General features: G+C 40.4%; 1 protein-coding gene across 1 annotated transcript in view; it reads right to left on the bottom strand.

The window, feature by feature from the left end:
• The window catches only part of LOC138605037 (myosin-9), a 63,304-nt gene extending 39,925 nt beyond the window's left edge, over nucleotides 1-23,379 (bottom strand). The window contains exons 1-3 of the mRNA XM_069677105.1: nucleotides 23,359-23,379; nucleotides 22,721-22,810; nucleotides 1,187-1,300 (exon numbers count right to left, since the gene is read on the bottom strand). Coding sequence (XP_069533206.1) covers nucleotides 1,187-1,300; nucleotides 22,721-22,810; nucleotides 23,359-23,379 — 225 coding nt within the window. The remainder of the gene's footprint in view (nucleotides 1-1,186; nucleotides 1,301-22,720; nucleotides 22,811-23,358) is intronic.
• Nucleotides 23,380-23,926: the final 547 nt, after the last annotated feature.

A 23,926-nucleotide genomic window follows, 5' to 3' on the forward strand; every position in this document is an offset into this window, starting at 1 on the left:
GAGGACACAAGCGAGCCCACTGATAAGCAGTGTGTGAACGTCTTTGTTCAAAGCAGCTGCCTGAGCAAACATGTCTTCTTTTGAACCTCATTTTTGTAAAGACTGACAGCCCTACATCGTGATCCCATTGCAACATTAGAACATCTCACATGTTTGTACCAGCTGCACGGTGGTGCAGTGGTTCGCGCCTTCCAGCTCGAAGGATCCCTGTTCGGACGCAGGGGGGCTTTCTGTGTGGAGTTTGCATGTTCGGGCTCTCTGGCTGCCTCCCACAGTTCAAAGACATGCTTGTTTGGTGCATTGGTGACTCTAAATGACCTGTAGGCATGCATGTGAGAATGACAGGTTGTCTGTCTCTATGTGTCAGCCCTGTGATTGATCAGTCTAGGGTGTACCACACCTATCGCCCACTGACAGCTCCACAGGGGGCCCCAGCTCCCTGCGGCCCTGTACACCTAGATACCTTGCATAGATAATGGATGTAAAAGAAGATGGATGGATGTTTGGTACCTGCTAACCCAAAATCAATACCTACCTTCATTCTTTTCGCAACAGAAAGCTAAGACTTCAATATTTGGTGTCATTGCTTGAGGACATCATTACCCTACGTTAGATGCAATGTAAAATCTAGTGACAACACAAAGGCAGCAGAGGTAGGCTGTAACTACCCTGGAAGATTGTAGCACTGTTAGTATAATCCTGTTTAAACTGATATTACATTAAAAGGATTATAGCTAGAGCTTAACCTACACAAACCTTTGTTTGTACAGATTTATAGGAGATGAAGTATTTAAAATCATCCAAAAATTACGTCACGACGTATGAAGACACTGCTTTGCTCATAAAAAGAACTAATAATGAACACAGCACAAACTTTGTCCATGTTCTATAATCAGAACGGTATCGATCGTTTTGTGTGTCATTTTTGATACTTAACAGGACATTAAGGGTTTTGACTTACTTAACCTTTTAGTGTAGGTTGTACAGAGTCTGTGGGTATGAATGGGTACTGAAATTACATCACAATAAACATCACCAGTGTAGGCACTGGCGGACCATTTCTATAGCACAGCTCTATGGGTTACCAATGTAACATAAAATAATAGTGATTTAAATTGATTTCACCTGTTATAAATGGTTTGCAAGTACTTTAAAAAGAGGGATTTATATAAACTTTGAGTTTTACCTGATGCTCCTTGGTGATGGGGGATTGTAGGATGTGAACTTTGTCTTCTATCAGCTGCCGTAGTTTGTCCAGACGAGCAGGGAAGTCCTCTCTGATGCTCTGGAACTCTGGAGACTTTGAAGAGAGACAGAAACAAATTTTTAATCATTTCTATCGACTTCACAACCTTTACACAAGAAGTCTGTTTTATGTTCTCTGGCAGCAACCAAACACCATCTTTAAAAATATACTGAGTCTGGTGTAAGAACGTCTTTCAACTTCAGGACACTAAATGTGTTACCTGAGTTTCTGGATGCCATCGTCAACTAGAATTAAGGCAACACCCAAAAGTCAGAACATTCCTCTGACTCTTTAGGAAACAATTTCATTGTGGTGGAATGGAGAGAAACTGGACAGGTGGGAGGGAAAGGCTGAAATGTAGTGAATCCTGCCCTCCCATCTGAAAGATGAGGATGCCCTAAATACCAGCACACGACTTCTTCACATCAGAGATATGAGATACGACTAAAGTTCGCCTGTGGTGTCGCCTGAGTCAGACAAAATAAGAAATCTGATTGGATGAAAGAAAGTCTGAAAGATAAGGAATATTTGGTTTGTAAAGTATATTGTGAATAGAATTGACTTGATTGGAAGCAACAAGGTTACAGGGGTTCACCTGTATGGCTCTGAGTGAAACGTGCAAAAAAAGATGCCTAATATTGGATCTAAACATCTCATCTTTATGGCATGTTGGCATTTAGCAACTTCTTTTACACTCGTCTCTTAATGTTGCATTTTTCCTGTGGTTGTTGTGATTAAATGCCTTTAACTCATCCTGACCTATTTATTTCATTTCATACATTTAATTAAGAAAAGTAAATACTTATATAATCGTTAGGGCTGCAACTTTTCTGTATTTATTAATATAATTCGACTTTTTTAATTAAAAGTGTAGAAGTAATATTTCATTAAAAACAGAGGAGCAAACACAAGATGTTCTTTTCTTTATTAAAGGAGCATTGCATCTTTTTTGTGTCACACTTATTCTAAAAGTAAGGCACATCTTTTACCCTTTAACCTTTTCTATCAATGTTTCCTAAAGCATCATTGTTATGGTCCGTATTTAGGTAACACTTCATGTCTGTTTCAACGCCCTGTAGCATCTTTTTCAAGGTGACCTTTGGAGTCTTTTTGAAGATGGGTATCGTTAGGATTTTATCGATACTGATAACTGCTTAACAATACCGATACTTAGCGGAACTACTCTCCATTATTTGGTGCAAAAAATAAAGACACAACTCCCTACAACTCCCTACAGTAACAACAGTTACAGTAAACAATCATAAGAAATACAGAAATAGTTTTCTGGCAACTCAAAATTAACACTTAGGCAAGATGAACTTATCCCAGCTAACAGTCAGTTTGTCAGGTGACATGATCTGAGGGACTGTCATTTTGTACCTGTCAGAGTGTCAGGGTGACTGACAGGTAATGAGTGGTCATGTTAAAAACATGCTGGTGTTTACTTTGATGGATTACCTCGCTCTGGGGAAGTCATTGTTCAAATGTAAAGCAGATTAATGAGACGTTCTGATATCTCTGATGACGGGGCTGATTTTGCACAAAAGATGAAGAAAAACAGTAAAAACTACAAAATCTAAATGTTCCTTCTTTTTTATGCAAAGGTGGAAACATCTTCAAGTTTTTTTATAAGTAAAATGTCAAAGTGTAACCTCAAAACTGTTCTAAACATGAGCATTATAAATTGTAGGTGTTGGTAATGACAGTAAAAGTCTGCCTACTGAACAGAAACTCATCTGTAGAAGTTTCCCACCCACCACTGTTTGAAACCCACTACAGAGCACCACTATACTACCTGTGCCGAGGCAGCTAACCCTGCCGGCTCCTATATATGTTCTTATCTTACAGAGAGAAGTCAATCTTCATACATATATTACAACCACAGATGGACAGCAGGCAATTAATTCCCTTCCTCGCCATGCGAGTGGATGCATTCACAACATGAGTGGGCTGGGTGTTCATGACACAGAGAGTCTCTGTTGTCTGATTAGAAGCAATCAAAACACATCCATTGTGTTTTAATCCCTCTGAGGAGGATTACATGCATTGACAGGAGTCTGAGGGAGCAGAGAGGAGTTTCTACTTGTTCAAAGATGATAAAAGTGAGACAAAAAAACCTGTAAATATCATTACTTAAGGAGCATGTGACAACAGAGTCGCTTCTTTAAACAAACATCTCATTATAAAGTAAAATAGTGCAAAAGTGGGACGTTATAATTCTCTCCTGGTTACCTTCCAACCCCGTCTCCTTTGCATTATGTCTATACACTGCTCATTTTGTTTTGCTTATTACATTACCCGGCAGAACTTAATTGGGAAAACAAATTAAAAGTATGTAGACATAATTTCTAGGAGACAGGGTTGTACCGTCAGAAAAACATTTTAACATAACATTACTGTCTAAGATTCTAAATGAAGTACAAAACCATTTTATGTGCCGATAAAAATGCTGTTATCTGTATCACAAATTCACCAGTTGGTCCCACAACCCAGGAGCTACTAGGTCTAACAAGCCTCACGAAAAAAAACATGGACGCCAGTTGTGTTTAGCCGGGGCAGGAGTGTTTTAGCTTCAAGAGACTTAAAGAATGATGTCAAGAAATAAGGACAACAAAGCTCACCGTCTCACTCCCATAAAGTCTGTTTGGCAAATAAGCAAAGGCCCAGATATAACACTGAGCAGTAAAAGTTCTACTTCATGGAAGTGCATTTTCACCTATTTATGCAAAACTATCTCAGTAATGGACCTGTTTTAAAAAGCAGGAAATGATTGGCCATTAACTTTTGACCAGGTATATAAGTCAATGGGGCAATAGCTTTGTGCTGCCTCAAGATAGCAATCTGCCAACAATGCTTCACGCCTCTTTGTAGGACCCACATGGGCACACAGATGGGCACAAGTACATTTGTAGCTGACACAATGTGGACGTTGTGCGTGCAAATGATAAATGTGTCGGGCAGAATCTGGCAATGACAGTTGTGCAGCGCTGTGTGCGACTTTATGTCCAGTGTAAGAGACGGTCTAAAGCTTTATAGTGACTTTTCACTAATTATATAAATATTAATGGTTTAAAAAAAAAAAAGGTCCCCCCGACTCAAACCTGGGTTCGACTACGCCCCTCAGCCCTTTGCTGCATGTCACCCCCACCCGCTCTCTCTTACCATCATTCTGACTCATTCACTTTCCTATCAATAAAAAGCCCAAAAAATAATCTGTAAAAAAAACAAGGCAAATATTTCAATATGAAGACTTGAACAGACCAACTTAAAGCTCCTGTGAGGAACTTTTGGTTTGTGTTGATTTTGGCGCCCCCTGTGGACAAAGCCGTACCTCTTATCTCTTTGCTGATTCTGTCCTGTACATGCTTAAGTGGTGGTTTTAACATCTCATCCTGCTTTCTTTAACAGTCATATGTATCACTCGATTAAAATATTCGCCCTGGAAAATGTAAACAAAGGCAGCGTGCAGATAATCGCTTCGTCTGACACCTTCCCCCCTGCCAGCTGTTTCAGGCATTAAAAATAACTGTATAGAAATAATCACTGTTGTCGCTGATGGTCTGGTTTGCTTTTGTAGCTCATATAGAGTCATCAGAATTAATTTCAGTCTGTTTCACAACCAGCGAAAAACCCCTCACAAGAGCTTTAATGTGGCTCTAATAGCTGAAACAAGCTGAATGTCCAGTTACTTTGTTATTAAAAGGCTATTGGTAGTTATTGACAAACATACCTAACTGCTGCAACAGTGATTCTTTATAAGGCGAACTTTATCCAAGTCTCTAAGGCGCCAAAAATATCAATGACAGCAAGTTTTGCCCTCCTGAGACACGAGGACAAGAACATTTACCAAATATCGCCGAAAGAAGAGAGGCTTTCAACAACTACAGTTCCAATACCAACACTTAAAACAGACCGACTTTAGCTGTCCAAAAAGGATGCACTCTCCTGTTTCAAACAGCACGTGTCACTTCTACAGAAAAGCAGAGTTGTGTCCCTCCTGTGCCCTGACTTCTTCTGGCTGTAAGACATGTTTAAAGCTAGAGCTCATCAAATGCCACTGTGTGTTGCTCTCAATACCTGCTTAAAGACCAACTTCAGGATCCTTTTAACATACCCCACTAAACCCATTAAAAGACACACTTTATCTGCCTGTTCTGTTTGTTGCGTCAGTAAAAAGTGTCTCAAATACTCACTGCAGGACCTGAAGACAGAGAAGTGTTCATGATGAAAGATAAGACTTAAAACTCATTTCCTCACTGAGCTCAGACCACGGGGGGTTTCCTTCTGTGTGTGAGTGTGTGTGTGTGTGTGTGTGTTAGTGGGTGGGCTGCACTTGTGTACATGGAGATGACCCTAACTACAACCTCCCCACTGACTAGCATGGACAAGCAGAGAGAGAGAGAGAGAGAGAGAGAGAGAGAATGTGAGTGTCTTAGTTAATATCCGTCCAGAGTTTGTCAGGCGTTCTGTGCCTGATTGATCAGTTTACTCAACCCCTCATTTGTGTCTGTGAGAGAGAGAGAGAGAAGAAGAAGGAGAAGAAGGAGGAACAAAGCTATGAATGTCCTGGATTTCTACATTGCTCTCAATAGATTTGGACCAAATAAAACAGGATGAACTAAATATGCAAATAATGTGCCTCAATTCCAGACTACATTCATATTCTAGGCAGGTTTCACCTCTACACCGTGTTCACTATTCCTGTCTACTAAAAATCGATGATTTGAATCATCAGTGGAGACGACCCAGAGGAGGAGGAGAAGGTCTTCTCCTCTTAAAGACAAACACACCAGGTAATTAAAACAGGTCAGAGCTCTGAATAAAGCAGAGTCATGTTAATCAGTGTCTCTCCAGTCCTCTTCAGGGGGGTTCAGTACCTGTGAGCCGAGCTTCTGCTAACTTCAGCTCACAAGCTGACTTAAATATCCAGTTCAGTGATATAGTATAAAATGATAGAAGAGAGTGAGGTGACATTAAATACTAACAAAGTAGTCTCTTACAGGTAAAACTTGAGTCTTTTGTAGTGTGACACAGAAGTTAGAAGCAGAGCTGACAGTCAAATCTGACTAAATGATTACAGTGCGAACACAGGAAGTTTGCAGATATTGGATTATGCTGTTAAAGGAGCAACTGGAAAAAGCCGCTGTCAGTCAAAGCTGGTGTTCTCTGTAATCAGTAGAAGCAATATTTGAAATTGGCGCCATAGCTGTGGAGAAAGTTGTACAAACAACTCGTGGTTTCGCCCATTCTACATTCCTACAACACCCAGCATGCATTGCGCCCCTCCCTCTGAAAGGAACGCCCCAGCGAGAGACACTGGAGTGAAATACTGTTGTTTTTCAGTCAAGATTGATCGCTGCAGGCAGCGGCTCAGAGCGGTACAGAATCTGGATTATGACGAGAATGTAGCGGTGGATCGTCTAAAAAATCTTCAGTCAACATTTCAAACCTGACGATTTTGAACGAGACATGACATCAGAGGCGGCGTCCTAGATTAAGGAGGTGTAGTTTAGCGAGCTCCCTGGCCTCCACCAGATGGCGTGTTTTACGTAGCCTGTTGGAGGTTTTCCAGGGCCCATTGGAGAAGCGGATAGCGTCCTCCAAAGACACAGAGCCAAACTGCATTTTTTTTCTAACATAATGGCATTAGCTCCTCATAACGGCATGATAGGACTGAGGTTGAAAATCGGGGAAGTGGCCCTTTAATGTTATATTATATTATCTAATAACTTAATACTTTCTAGATGGTGGTGAGCTATGACATAAAAAAGTCACCATGTTTCTATTTTAACTGCAAATAGTGCTCAATCAATATACTGTATGTCATTTGTGTAACGTACTATTTGTACGTAAATAAGGAAACAGAAAAAACTCTACATTAAATAAACTTCCTCTACATCTTCATCATCTAATTGTACAAGATGAAGGCTTTAAAAACATCTGTGGCTATAATTGTTCCCATCCAAAGCAGAAAACTTAATATAAACAAACTATCTCAGAAAATCAAGTGCAGTCAAGTCATAGGAAGAGAAGAGAACAAAAAATAAGTTGGATCACAGGGTTCCAGTCTCCAGTCTCCACCCCCCACCCCCGTCGGATTCACACCCCAGGGTGTGTCTGGGTGGGGCCTGATGACTGTGGACGGTCGCCAAGTCAGGCACACCTTGATAAGCAGGCAGGTATGAGGAGGGGGAGGGTGGAGCAAGTGAGAGTGTAGCTGCTGTTTTATTATGAGAAGTAGCTCCGCATGATCTGTGAAAAAACAGCTGCTAACATAAAGTGACACTTCTTTCATTTCTTTTACAGTTAAACCTTCTTTAAAATGAACTTAATGAGGGAAGACTCATCAACAAACTCCTCCATTATCTAACAAACACTCTCCTTCAGTAAAATCTGAATTATGACTCTGATAAGAGAGTTTTCATCCCCTCTGAAAGACTCGCGCAGCAGCAGCAGCTCAGAGGAGCGTCCCATTCTTTTCACATGAGACACTGCAGACTCTCCCTGTTTGAACAAATAATATTATGCAGTCAGGTGAGGTAGCTTCTCCACCCGCAGGAAGTTATGAATCATCCCAGTCATTTCTGCCTGTATGATTGTTTAACTGTTAAACCCAGAAGTGCAACGGTGCAGGTTGTTTGTGAAACCAGACTGTTTTAAAATACTTTTTCTTGAACGAATGAATGAAAACATTTATTGTCCTTAGGTCGTACACCAAGAGCGTAAAAAACATGGCAGACAGTAATAAACATGAAACAAAATCATTGAAAATACATCATTAAACCATTAAGCATCGTGTGGTTATCTGTGAGAGATATCACAGAAGTGCCAAGTTCAATAAAGTTCTGAGTGCCAGCTGTATCAGAGCTTCTCTCGTGTGCGTGTCAGCCACAGAGCAGCGCTACCATTACCGGGAACCTGCCTTCCCCCGAATAAAAACAAACCTAACTTTGCACATGGGTCCTCTTCAACGCCAAACTTCCTTAACTAGCATTGTGGAGTAATAGCACGAACACAAGCGCTACAGCAACCTAAACACAACGGTCTTTCGTTCTACCACTTTGCACCTAAAAACTAATTGAACAAATCTTCTCCCACATGTTTCTGCTTAACTGACACCAAATGTGTCCACAAACCATCAGGTCAGATTTCCATTACTCCTGTTAGCTAAATACGATGACAAAGAGGATGTGAGTCGAGACAATAGACTGTATAAAAAGATGGACAACATTAAAGCTCCCTAAAGGTGGAGCCAAACCCTCTCTATCGCCCCCTGCTGACTGGCTGCAGTATAGGTCATAAAGCCCGCCTCCTCCATGTTAACAGATGGGACATGAGTCAAACTATAAAATCAAAATAAACGTCAAATACATTTTTCTCAAACATGGTTTCTGTCATTATAGTTAGTTCTTATCATGCTGATTTATGTCCACGTGTTCATTTTTCTGACAAGTTTACTTTTAAGCAGTTATTTGATGCTATAAAAAGGGGGTGTGACCTCATGATTGACAGCTGTGTTGACAAATCGGGCTCCTGCAGCTGATCTGTTCTAGATTAGCAGAGTAGAAGGGGAACGGCGAGAGGAGACAGTGTGTGTTTCGGTTATTGGAAGTGGCTACGCCCGCTCCACCCACCGAGCTCTACTGTGCAACTGTGGCTTTAAATGACATTACCATTGCAAGACGGCAGTGTACTTTGGCTTCAATTTTGTACAATGAAAGCAGATGGAGACGCGCCGTCCACCTATATATATACGGTCATTGGTCGAGGCCCTGTTGATGCAGATTGATGATACAGCTTGTACCTACTCAGACATTGTGCTGTGAGAATTAGTGAAACTAATTTCAGGTAAAATGTTTGTTCAGGACAACTCTGAATTTCTTATTTGTCTCCCTCTTTTTTCTTTCTTCATCTTCCTCCTTTTTATCTCTCAAAAATCTTCATAGTTTTTATGAGCTTATTGCTGCTCTATATTTATTTCCACTTATAGGCATGCAAAATATACGTATATGGGCAATACAATAAAAAGTTAAATCCAAACTATATTTGGCTGTATGTTGAATGTAACATACATCTAAATGGTTCTAATGTTTAGACTGAACGTGTTTACATTTATCTGTACCTGTGACTTTACAGCTGAAGGTCAGAGGTCATGAGCTCGTGGACCTGCACGGTCATGATAACAGCACATGTCATTACTCAGCAAACAAATCTCTGCGTGGTGAATTACAGCAGAGAACTGTCTTACCCAGCATGCTTTGCTCATGACTCACAGCTGTGGTATGTCACCTTGTGTGCTGGTGCACTTTGAACCAGCAGCGGCTTTGTACAGGGAGGGAGCAGCAGGAGACGCCCCGCAGGCTCATTTACGGACCAGGAATGTTTCCTCATCATGGAAACTGTTAACAACATCTCTGTCTTTACTTACACTGTAAGAAAATATATGTTCATTTACACAAATGAACATGATGTTTGTTCTTTTCTTTTTACGTGGCAATCGTTTTACAAACACAGTGAATAAGACCATGTTTCTGTTTAAGGTTTGTGTTGTTCCTACACACATAATGTCATCATACATACATCATGATACATCTAAGAAATTAAAGGCTGCATACTTAAAAATGGTCTGATTATACATTTCTTTAACAAAGAAAGAAAAAGAGTAAAATGCGACTGCTCGACCTACTTCTTTATGAGTCTAACGGATCTCTGCCTCTGGCTGGTAGCACCCTAAGGACTTAGATGTAAAGACAACATTTAGAGCCTGTTTTACCAGACGTTTATCACTTCACTAGGCTGGATTACCTCATGATGACGACTTTTTCTGATTTGTTTTTGTCTGATATTGTGCAACTTGAATCTTGCATGATTTAGCTCATGTGCTAACTGTTAAATCACATTCTGCAGACTGGGGCACCAATTCCAACCTAAGCTGTTTCAATGGATGGATTCTGCAGATTTTGCAGTTCATCTTAAAGGTGATGGATGGGGTCAATGTCAGGATGAAACAGCAAAGTGTCTTCCCCTAACTGTTGTCAGACTACTGACTAAAATATCCTTGTATCACTGACGCATTAAGACTTCCCTACAAAGGAACTAAAACCATGAATTCCTGCCATGACCGAAAGTACACCCATGTGCATTCAGTCTCTGCTCAATCCTAACCCTAATCTGATGTGGACTGTGCAGTGTGCTGTACAGTGGCATGCAGCTCTTTCTCCCTATAATAACATTGACTAACAGTAGAACCAGTTTGTCTGTGCTTCATGCAGTGAATATGCAGCACATCACCTCTCCTGTATTTGCTCTCTCCCTCTTCGCTCCTCCTCTGTTAATTGAACCGAAGCTGAACCAGTTCCTCTGTATTACACAAGAAGTGCACAACAATTACACAAGTTTAACATCACATCTCTCTCACTCACGGCACTATCATTACCGGGAAGAAACGGAACAAAACAACCGGTTTCTGTGTTTCTCCACTCACACAGAAAATTAGTTCGGATCACGTCCTGTTATTCTGCATTGCTTTCTAACCTGCCTCAACTTTCTCTTTCACCTGCCTTAAATTTGAGTTTCTAGAAGCAGAAAAAGTCAAATTAATTTTGACCACAGCCGAGCGTTCAGAAAGTCTAATAGTTATTTTATAACGAGAGGTCCGTCAGACATTAAAAGTAAACTGTGCCAAAACTTAGTCCTGAAACAACATGACAGATTTATGACACGACATAACTTTAAGTGTTAAAGAATAATGATCATGTTGGTGTAACATCACTTTGAACCTCATGCACTGCGTACTAGACTGATTAATGGTATGTTTTAACTGCATACAGGTCTTACCACAGGTTATTTTAAGTTTGGCACAACACTGCTCTCATCACCACCCAGCTTCATCCAAGCACACACACATACACACACGCACACCTAACACACACAGCTGTGCAGGGCAGGTTTGAAACCTCCTAACAAAGAGCTCCTCCCAAGGACTCGCCCAAACAGAGCAGGTAGACATGTAGACAACCAAACATGCAGAGGGAGATTAATTCAAGCAGACAGACAGGTATACCGTCACACACTGTGGAGCTGTATGTCTATGGTTCAAATCCAAGCTATGCATGCCAGTGAACGCACACTCTACTCTCTCCTCACCAGAGACAGAACAGTATCAGACATTTGCCCAAAAGTTTAAAATATGACGCATTATTTTAGGCAAACAACATTTTTCTTTCTGGACAAATGTTCTTGAAGAGAAGATAAAAGTGACATTGTTATCGCATAAAAAAGAAATGGTCGATTTAAAACTCCAAAAAACAGCCATTTTGACAACGGCATTATCTTACTTCGGCATCCTTTTTAACCCACCTTTCAATTAAATCACAGCTAAATGTGTTTATTTTGGATTCATGCCACTATAATAAGCCAAAATGTGAGTATTGGAGGCATGAATTTGCATCGCGTTTGGTCTAAACAGAGCTTAAGTCTGAGGACTTGGAATCCCCAGAGTACACGATGTATACCCAATGGCAATCCAAAATCATCGTTTCCAGTCTTGAAATCATAAATATATTTAAAGTCAGATCCGTGGTTGTGTGTATCTTTGGTTTAGTATTTATTTTTTGGTAAAAACACCAGGAGGGGCGCTGGTTTAGCTCAGTTGGTCGAGCAGGCGCCCCATGTATATACATCTATATATCCATATATATATATACATCTATATACGCCCCTACATCTATAGGTCTCGACGCACTGATCCCAGGTTCAACTCCTGGTCTGCCGATCCATTTGGTGCATGTCATCCCCCACTCTCTACTCCCCACATTTCCTGTCACTCTTCAGCTGTCCTATGCAATAAAAAAAAGGCAACAAGCCAAAAAAATTATCTTACAAAAAAAATAAACATCAGGACATTTGAGTTGGCAATTACGAAATGAAGAGGAAAATGAATATGGCTCAGTCATCAAGTTCAAATTTAGTTTCAGATTTTGTCTCTTTAAAGAATATACTACTACAACATCAATACTATGTTACATTGAAGTAAAACTGCCAATTAACGTCGCTTTAAAGGTTCTATATTCTCTGAAATCAGGCAAATATTCAAAAGGAAAGTACCATGATCATTAAAATAATATAAATGTATTCTGAAAGCCTGACATGTACGAAAAGAAGACATGCAGACAGACAGACAGCGGAGTTAAAAGATGTGCAGAAGTCTTTCAAACTCTTTCACCTTCTCGCCTCTTTCTTCACTTCCATAACTAGAACATCGACAAAAACAACAACAACAACATCCACTCTCCAAGCACTGCAGCTCCCAACCAGCACCCACCCAGCCTGCACCCACTCGGCCCTCCGACGAGGCTTAATGAGTAATAAGCACTGGGTGACCACAGTGTTGGAGTCCAGCCAATTTTCCCAGATGCCAAATTGAAGCCTGGAGGTACTGCATAATGCAAAACAACACTCATTAAAACTTGAAGGAAAAAAACAAGGAGCTATAAAATGCAAAAATGCACTAAGATGCATTTCAGGAGGAGCTGGGTGGCAGTTTTTAAATGACTGAGATGAATAATTAGGACTCTCAGGCGTCCATTAGCAGGAGAAATTACACCATGTAGGAAATGGGATCCAAAACACCATCATGACCCTTAAAATCGAAACCGTTTGGCCTGAACATTATGTTCAGTTGGGGAATGTGTGCGTCGGAAAGGCTGATGAAATGGGATGAAGGGCAAAAAAATGAGGCTTTAACAAATTAAACATAAACATCTTTAGAAGCGTTCGGATGACTTCAGTGAGGTCGCCTGTTTGCAGTTGTCTGGAAAATGTCTAAGTGGTTTGAAAAATAAAATGTAAACACTGTCAAACAAGACGACTGTGGTGGCAAAATGTGTCTCAATTAAATATATGATGTTTAATTCCAACTTTCTCTTTCTGTGGTGTGTTTTTTTCTCTACAGTGGTCACGTTTCTTTAAGTGCCCAGGTGCATCATGGATACTCGGGGAGATAAGTGTCAGCGTATCAGTGTCTCCACTTTTATGGCCTGAGCGCTTAAATTCAAATCACCTGTAAGAGTTATTTAAAGCACCATAAATCTTAAAAGTTCAATGCATTCCAGGAGGTTTTTCATGTGGACATGCTTCTGCGTCTGATTTGGGAAGTACATATTGTACATCAGCAACAGCTTTTTATTCAGTGTTAGTGTTCCCACCTTCATATGACCGCAGTGTTTGAAAAAACTTCAGGTATTTAAAGCCATTATCCAGTCGGGAACTTGTCAGTTCAAACAACCGCAGAAACTAATTCACTGTGTCAAGAGTTTTTTAAACTCAAATAGACCTCCAAAGTGTGTTCAATATATATCTGCAAAGCTATCTCCTGCCAATCAGATCTGCAGGCAGGTTATTTTTGGAGCTGGAGCTGGTCGTTCTGTAAACGGCACTTTTTTTGTTTGTCTGTTTGGTAATCAAAACTAACCACTTCGGAAGAGCTCTGCAGTAACAGGTGATGGGTACGAGGAGGAGCCTTAAACTGTACAATCAACAAAACCTAAAATCACAACGGAAATATGGTGAATTTATGGACAATTAATAGCAATAGGATATTTGTTTGATAGAATGCAAAATTTCAGAGCACCGCTTAGCAAGCAATGGCGAGGGCCGGGACAATCAGGATGTAATATGTCAATCATCGGCACCTACGAAGTAAACAAGCTACTAGTTGATTAATAATTGCCAGCATGGGAAATAATGTTCACGATGTGTTTTTATTTAAGCCTGAATGAACTTCATGCAGGGTAGGAGTGACTGTCCAATGACAGACATACACAGACATGCAGATTAAATGCATTATTTGCAAACCACTATGAAAGCACCTAACAAATACGCTCGATAATAGGGATGGTACACAATATCGATACGGAAATATATCGTCGTCTTGACTCGTGCAATAAAATTATCAATAGGCTGGCACTGAAAATCGATATTTTAGTTAATAAAAAAAAAATAAAATTGCAGTGAATAAATACCTTAATCCTGCACTTTACCTTTTTAGGGCCATTTTAAATTCTTCAGATATCGTGATGTATCGTGATATTATCGCCATCGTTGGCCGTGTATCGTGTCGTGAGTTACCCTGCGATTCCCACCCTGTGTGCTATGAGCGACTAACCAACGGGCCCTTTTCTTTAACAGACAAACCCCAACAGCTCTCCTAACAACCTATCATACGCCTTGATGATGGATTTGAACAGCCTATCATTGAACAGGTGTGTTGTTGGGTTGCACCATAGACATGTGACACGACATCAGAAGCAGTGTGAAGTGACAAAACGAATACAGACGTAAAAGCAATCAATAAAAAGGATGGCTTCGCTATAAAGTGGTTACATTCACTTTATTTTCTCCTCGTCTTTATGAACACAACTAATTAATACAGACTTAACGTTGATATGTCCAGCCCTCCTGAGCGTCACTAAACCACTTCTACTTAGAGGAAGTCAAAATACATGACAGCACAGCAACGCAAATTTATGTAACCGCTCTAAGAGTAAGAGTGTTTCTGCCAGCACTGTTTCTCAGATTAGATAACGACACACCAACAATCTCCCTCCCTGACACTATCGTGAACTGATACATGAACAGCGCACTGATGTGGGCACAGCATCACACAGTGTTACAAGAAGTCGTTTACACACAGACACATGAATGGAAATGTTCACAAGTATGCAATGTTACCATTCCAACTGATTTAATAACGTGGTTGAGAGCTAGCTTACCTTTCAAGGCTCACACCCTCATTCCTGACATACCTGCCGTCTACATCCACCTTCATTCTGTTCCATGAGTCACTGCTGAGTCGCCGTTTGCGACATTATGGCAGAATGTTGTGTCGTAGCATCTTATGTCCCTGATAATAAAATGTGAAATGCTAGCTGCGACAGATCCTCCACACATTGGATCATGTTAGCCATGTAACCCTTTTGATGACTCATAGAGGGCTGCCAAAGTCTGCTGTGATGAGTGACAGAAGTGTTCAAGCTAACACCTTAGCATTCAGGACGTTAAGTAATAAAATGCTAACACTTTTGTGCGGTAACATCAACTTAGCCGTTGTCAGTTAAAACAATTAACACTAAGTATTGACTTCAGAGCATCGTGCTAACAGTTTGGCACATTGTTTGATGCTAAACTCAACCAGCTTAGCATGGAGGGTGAGAGAAGCCTGAATCTCAAGCCTGACACTTTAGCATTCATTGCAAGCTCTGTGCTAACAATGCAATATTTGCTGTGTTGAGTAACAGCGAGTTCCAGCTAACTATTTTTCTTTTACGTTGTTGAATTACAGATCAATTTCCAATCCTTTCTAGCATACACTGGGCTGATATAAAGCAAGCTAGCAAGGCCTACTGTAATATTGACTCTGCATATCTTTGATTTGTGAAACTAGGGCACACTGCCTTGCCTTTTTTAAGTTGGTGCATTCATCAGTAGTACGAATGTAATTGACTTTAACAACTGGACAGATTAAAACAGTCGTCTAGATTTGAAGTAAAGTGACATCTGAACCAACACAGAAGCCTTTCTTTCAGAGGTTTATAGGAAATTTCTCCGATAAATGAATTCCTTGCGCTGTTAATGATTGATGGGTACCAGATGCCACCTCAGGGTGTTCCTCATACCAGAGGCTTTGACATTTGTATTATCACAGAAATGAATGTGACACACAATAGAGGTCTTGTTCAGTGTAACTTTGGGACAGCAGAAGCTACGTTCTTTTTTTATACTGCAGAGCTCGTACAGGAAATTCACTGCCATCATCTCCAAGTCAAGCAGATTCCTCTTCGGTAACATACTTAATTATTGCACCAATGAAAGCCTTAGGTCACACCCTTTAAAAGCTTCTTTCTGTGTTGTTATGGTTATTAGAAAGTTTGAGAAAGAGCTTCACACCTCATTTTGAAAAGGGATGTAAATATTCATTACCGAGCCAAACAAACAGCAGATCTAATGGTTTTCACAGTACAGGTATGTGTTGTTGACTTGGTCGGGATGTTTGCGATGACTTCTGCAAACACAAAAGGAAGAGAATGAAGAGAATGAAGGCAAACACAGACATACTTTTCTATCTTTGAACCATCCAGACAGCTGACAGGCTGACAACACCCGGAACAAAAGCTCATCACACAGCAGAAGTACACTGCAACGAGACAAAACACAATTGTGTTTGTGCCGTTCAGAGAAAACTTTGTTGACCTGTGCACAATTTAAGTCCCTGGAGGGAATAACAGCTCCTCTCTCTGGATACTGATTTGCATTAACAGATGTTTAATATGCACTGATTCAGATAAACTAAATGTATGTTTAAGGATTGTTCAAGGGGGAAAAGCACAAAAAGTCTAAATGAAACTACAGAAAACTATCAGTGTCTTCTTCTCGTCTGTGAAAGAGTCGTGTTTGGACTTTTGTTGTGTGTCCGTCTGCACAAATTTCAAAGTATTTTCATTGTAAGAACCAAAACGTCTGCCAGGGTGGCGTTAAAGGGGCAGAGGATTGGTCAAACAAAGACAGGCTTTTCACCCAAGAGGCTGGAGTTTGATTCAAGTGCGAGACCAAAAGTCACAGTTGAATTATTTTACATTCAGCGAGAGTAAAGCGACTTATCTTCCTTAGGATAGGGCAAGTCTCCTTGAGTTACCGTACTTGAGCTTAGCTCAAACGTAGCCAAAATGCAGCTGTGTCATATTTTCTTTGGTTCACAAAAGGATCATGGTTTGGGCAATGTTGACTCCTGGTTTCACACTGGACACGAACAGCTGAAAGAGAAAGAGCTTTCCGGCAGAAGACCTATAGGGTGCTCATCACAGAATTCGTGCCTCCAAAACGTAACGTGATCGTTCTTACTAGTGACTTTTTCACAAACAGCCTTAAGACTGGGTTCATTCTATAGACTATGTGTGTCTACTGTACATCACCTTACTGATGAGATGATGGGGCAAGTCGCAACATTTCTCCACAGTTTCGACATCAAGTGTGTTTGAGTGTTAAAGCCAAGCCTGAGATCATCAGTCTGCTTTTATCACATAGCTAAATGTGTAGGTAATGGAGGTTTCGGTGAATGGGAGTAGACGCGTACGCACAAAGACAGGTACTGTATCTGCAGGAAAGGAAGCTCGTTCTCCGAGAACAATGACATCATCGATCATTTTTTATTGCTCATTAAAGTCTCTTTCACAACCACACACACAGAAACACAAACTTTGTACTGATCCGTTAAGACTCTCTTTGACACAGCCAAACCCTTCACCCAGCCTGTTTTCAGACTGTCTCATCCGCTGTGTTTGAGACGGGATGATTTCCATTGAATCTATAAAGGTAAGAGACTGTGTGCGGCACAAGTGACGCTTGTGTTTGAGTGTTCAAGCTTTTAACATCTCCTTCTCATTCTGCTTTGCCCAACCATTATCATTACTGTCCAATGTCATTGGAGAGCAAAAACCAACTGTAGCACATTTACGGTTGGAGAGAATCGCTGTTTTTAAAGGTCATGCTTTGGTTTGACAAGAGAAAAGACCGGCCACAGAAAAGTGACAATAGCAACAAAAGTGATGCTTCAATGCCTGGTTCTGGTTGGACGAGCTGCTCAGATGTTCTAAATCCGGCTCCTATATGGAAATAATTGCTACAAACTATTTAAATGTCATACCTGCCAGGTGTAACTTACATACAGCAAGGTAACTGAATAAGCTATCTGACAAAACCCACGTTAGCATGATGATATTAGATGATCCTTTATTGATCCCCGGGGGGGAAATTCGGGAAGCACAATCTGTCAGAAGTGGGACCCCTTTAGACAGGGGAGTAAAAGAAGTAATACCTTCAAGTTGCTGTCTTGAATTGAACTTCTTCAATTTATAGAAGATTAGTGGTCAAGTTTTTATTTCATGTTTGCCTTAAGAAAGGTTATATTTGAATTTAAATGGCGAGCATGTTCCCTGACTTATGATTAGCAATTAGCTTACCAGTTACAGTGAGTTACTTTACCATTTAGTCCTGTGAGTTTTGTTTGTTCCAAAGCTTCTGAACTGCACATTTTCTCAAAGTATGATTCCAGAAGAAGAAAAAAATGAACAGTACTTAAATGTATGTTTTGTGTCCGCAGTTGTTTCACAGAGGGAGTAGGTGGTTGGGTGTGTGCTGGTTAAAACTGTGAGACAGAACAGTTGTGTTTTCTGGTTGGTCTGGTTGGTTAACTGGGTCGGAGTCAAAGGAAAGAATGTACTCCCATTAAAACACATTAAAGAGAGAGGCAGAAAGAGAAAAAATGTCAGTGCGAGAGACGCAGGGGAGCTGTGTGAAGGTAATCTGATTTGAAAGAGTGACAGGGGTAAAGAGTGAAAGGACGAAAGGACATGTACGCAAGTGTTGTGAGTAAATCAGCAGAGAATGTGTGAGAGGATAACAGAAAGTAAGAAGGAAATAATTTGAGGAGAGAGAAAAGAAAGAGGAAAGATTTAAAACAGAAAATGTTATGAAGTAATGAAGCTAAAGAGATCATCAAGAAAACTAGTGCCATTACACACAAATAGGTGAAATTGGTGAACAAGAACGAGGAAGATAAAGCGCACAAAGGTGAACAAAAAAGATAAAGAGGAGGAACATAGGAAGAGTAGAGCCATAGGCAGAGAGTCGGAGATGCTAACAGCTGATATTGAGTCAGAGTTTTAACATTCCTCAGCCTGGGAAAACACTTAAGCATGCACGACTGACTCCTCTGTTAGCTTAAGCAGTCATTGAAACAACAGCATCAAATGCAAGACAACAGCTCAGGGGAAGCCTGTCCACGAGTCCATTCAACTGTGTTCATTTACAGCAAGTGAGGCAGACAAAGCAAGTGTTACTATCCTTGCTAACACCACAACATGCTTTCAAAACGCCAGTGAAGGCTGGCATTATCACAGTTTTGGAAGCGAGTTAAGAAGCTAGCACGTTTCCACATCAAGCTCTAAAATAGTTTTAGGTAACATGTTAGCGAACAGCTGCCATTGATGAAGACACCTTGGTGCCTTTGGCTGTATGTTGGCCTCCACAAATATCTGGACAAAGATACATCTAGTTGCTACATGCCCACTATCCTTTGCCTTCGATATTAAATAAAAACTGTGCAGTATTAACAACAGGTCCACCATCTGCTTGATTCTATATCACGACTGACTGGAAAACCACATTCCAAATAACTGTATGAAACTGTACAAGCTCGCAGCCATCTGCCGTCTTTTAGATTTTCTATTGAAACAACAACTTTATCTAAATAAATATCGATATCTAAATCTATGAAGACAAAGACAAACAAAGACAAATGTCATAACAACAGTTACAGCTCTTAAATTTACTGTGCCCAACAAGACCCTGCACGTCTAATCTGACATCACACAAATCTGTTTTAAACGTTACCTGAACATCAAACAGACTGACATACAGCTACAGGGTAAAACATAATCTGTTGTATTACACCATGTCATCCCCAGAAAATGCAAACTGTCATGACATCACTGGCTTGTTCTCAATTTGTGAAATACTGTCAAAAAATTACATATAGCGTGGCGAGCGTTGACACGAATATCCCTGTTTTTCTTGTTTAAGTCGACACGATTTTCAGACTAATGCCCTCCAGTTTGAAGCAGATTTCGTGCCAGCAACAACGATCCCTTTAGGAGACGGATGGATCAAACAAACACGCCACTTTTACTGTGTCTCCTCTGCAGACCAAAAGCCAAGTTGAGACATTTTAACTGAAATATGTTACAAAACGTAACGTAGGCAACATGATGTCATTATTTTACAGTTAACCTGGTTTAGAATATTTTAACGAAAGCAATTAGGGCTGGGCGATATGGCGCTTACGATATATATCAAGATATATCATGTTTTCTGGTAATTTAACAAATAATTAGTCTAAATGAAGTAACCACATGGTAAAGCCTTTTTTTGGATAATCCTGTGTAAATTAAATAGTTGACAAATAAAAAGTACTGAGTTTTCGTTTTCGCTTGGGCTGAGCCTGAATCCTTCTCTAAACTGGATTGTAAGAACTAGAGTGTAAAGCATTGTCAAAATGACGTTAAAAAATTTGTGACATCACGATAGAGAAGTATAGAAAAACACGTACCGACATTTTCATACTGTTTTAACGATATATACTGTCATAATGCCCAGCCTTAGAAGCAATCATCTTTTCGCTAAACTGTATCCGAGTAGTTTTGGCGTATAAACAACAAAAATGGCTGCGGTCTAGTTATATTAGGCACCAAAACTACTTGTTTAATTTTAGAAAAAGATCATGATGTGGCCTAAAAATACATCAATGTTGACTTCTGGTCTCACCAAGGACACGATCAGCAGTCTCTCAGGGGGGAAACAGAGAGGGCTCTCAGGTAGAAACCCATGATTGGGTACGTTTCGTGCCACAGCCATGCATTGCGGTAGTGCTGGTTAACATGACAATGCTTTTACGTTGCAGGCACGAAGTATAAACTTGAAATTTGTTTCGTGTGACACACCAAAAAAGGGAAATAGGCGTGCATGTACAGGGATCTATGTATAATCTTTCTGTGATAATTTCCCAAACGGCCTTGAGCCTGGGAAACCACCACTGAACAGAAACCAAACTTCTTCTTCTGCCTCAACACGTGGGCGCTGTAACCGCACCGTGGTTACCGGCAGAGTGCATATAAAGATGGTTTGGCTGTTTTGTTGTCCTGCTGTTGTTATTAATTAACTAATCGGTGACACTGTGGCTCCACATGGAGCCGGTGTAGGAGACATTACCGGCCTCCACCCAGCTGAAATAAAGATAACATCTCCATTCTGCAGCCTTCTTATCGGAGCACAGTGCAGAGTACAGTCAGACTCGCCCTTTGGCTGAGCACAGACTGGCACTTTGATACAACACAGCATATTTCATCACAAGGACGAATGGGAGTCTCTTTGTTTGTGGTTGTTTAATTACCTGCACAGATTTTCTGTTTCTGTTTCAGTCAGATGAAGTCAAAACGACTTTGCAGCGACTGAAAGAATACAACTCTGACATGACCCGACAATATAACAGTCATATTTTAGTTTGCTTTATGGCTAGGTATTATGTGTGTATGGTGCTTCTTTCTCCTATAGGAACATAATATTCGTACCAACATTCCTGCTGTGACTTATAGTTAAACATGTCATGTCTTCACTCCTGTAGGAAGGTTTCTATGAGACTTTCCAGGTCAGCCAAAAGGTGCTGGATGGGGTTAAGGTCAGTTTAGTCAAATTCTTCCACACTCGACTGGGAAAACCGTTTCTTCACGGACTTGGCTTTGAGCATCGGAGAAAAGTCTTTCTCAAACTATTGGCCTGAATATCATCACATGCTTTAGTATTTATATTTCCCTTCATTGGAACAAAGGGATCAAATCCAACCCAGAGGTACACAGACATGCCGTCCCACATACTTTAGGTCCTAATAGTTCACACTTACTTTGTTGGTTCTCGAGGACTGATAATAATATTACGTGTGGGTTAATATCTCAGTAGTACTCAGTACGTATCGATGTAAACACTGACTTTATTCAGCTTTTGGTTATAATAATATACCACTGTCTGGTTTCATTATTAAAAGTGCGTCTGTTACACATTAGTTTCACAATCAATTCATCATGTTTCCAGTAATAAGAGATTCCAGTAAGAGTGTGACTTTCAATGTTGTAAGAATTGACAAATCATTGGCAGTGGTTCCCAAATTACACAAAATTGTCCTGATCTGTGACTTTAGTTCAACTTTAACTTTTATATTTTATTGTGAAGTGTTGAATACTTGAATCTAAACAATCTCCAAAGCCTTCAAATAACACAATCTGTCAGATATCCCCTTTTTTTCTGTCCACACTGAGGTAAGATAAGGTGACATGCAGACATCACTCTGTTGATTAATGCTGTACTGTTTTGTTAACTCTTGTGACTTTGTATAAAGTCCCTGTGGGGAGTTACAGTAGCCTGTGTTACAGCTAACTTTTATACATTATAATTGTTTAAATCCCTCGTCTTTATCACAGTTAATGGTACAATTAATTTCTCTATTATTGTTATGGTGTTGCTCTACAGTAGATAACTATGTCTGAATACTGATCCTGGTTTTATCATATGAAATATGTTCAGGTTTTTATCTCCATTAGTAATTCTGTGCTGAGACACAGACCTTGTTGCACTTTGTTCTGATAGTTTTGATCTGAAGAAGTTCCTGTGATTTAAAAGTTTCCGTACAGATGTCTGCTGAGCTACTTTCCCTCTCTAAACACCTAGCAAGTTACTTTTGACCACAATCTGCCTCCATCACGCTCCAGGAAACGTGTTCACGAGCGTAGCGACATTATTTCTAACCGGGATTTCCCCGCAGCAGTCAGGTTAAAATCTAACAGGTGTCCAGGAAAGTGATCAGCTTCTTACCTGTTCGTGCTCCCTCTTCGGTGCTCTGATGCAGACTGACAGGCTGTAGCGTCTAGCTGACAGAAGTTTGCCTTGTGGGTGTGTCCTGGGCTACACCTGCGGCACACCGGAGACGTGCGTAACAGGCGCGCGCACGACGCACGCTGACGCACGAAGAATAGTTGTCGCTTTACCTGTCCGCTTGCTCCGCCTGTTAGAGCTGATTTACAGGAGGGAAGAGAGGAGAGAGACGGTAAGTTCAAGAGGATGACAAAGTTTTTAAAGCATGTGAACCACTCTCTCACTCTCTCCCTCTCTCTCTCTCTCTCTCTCTCCTTCACCATTTTTGGAGATGTAGTGAATCAGTCTGTCACCAAAATGCAACTATTGTAACTATTTGAGGAATGTCCTCCTCCCTTCTGGCTCTTTGGTTTCCTTGTTCTCCTCTCTGATGTCACTGATTGAAAAAGTTGAGCTGTGAAAGCTGAATCATTATCTGAGAACTTATTTTCATCTTATTTTCTGTTTAATTTAATAATAAAAGTATTAAGACATATGAGGAGAAAAAGTTTTTATTTTCCATCAGGATGAGTTGTTTTACATTGATAATTATCCATCATATTTTTACTCATATTTTAGTTTATGATTGATCACATTACATTCCCATCAGCCTCGGCCATGCTTAGTTTTTAGCGTTAGTAAGCCAATATTATGAGAATCAGCGATCAGTCTTGCGGGTATGTGTGCATCTAGAAGAATTAGACTCCAGTTTTCCACTGAACTCAGTGTTCATATTCAGACTGAGAAAAACATACAGGAACGTCTGCCCTGTACCATTAAGAACTGACCTCTTGATAGTTGTAAGTTTTTTAAGTAATAATCTGGAAGATTTTCATGTAAATAAATGTCTGTTAAGTCACTATCTATCGCATCTATCACCGAATGAGGTAACACAATGGTGACTGAGCCTATGGCCCACTAATGAAAGCCTTTGCATTTGCAGTATTACAGACTGGGTGTCTGTGGCAACATGCACGGAAAAAATCACAAGCGGCGCCCAGTTAGTGACGCGTTCTCCATCAGCCAGCAGTGGTTGGTCTGCCAGAGAGGGTAGGCGGAGCTAAGCGGCTGCTTTTCCGGTCTCTGTAAGTGTTGCGGGTAAACAGTAATCTACTATGGCTGAACAAACAAAGAAAAGATGGATGACTACAGATACAACTTCAAAAA

Source organism: Semicossyphus pulcher, unplaced genomic scaffold (assembly GCF_022749685.1).
Source record: "Semicossyphus pulcher isolate SPU_LCO1_2020_fin unplaced genomic scaffold, fSemPul1.0.p SCAF_28, whole genome shotgun sequence".
NCBI lineage: Eukaryota > Metazoa > Chordata > Actinopteri > Labriformes > Labridae > Semicossyphus > Semicossyphus pulcher.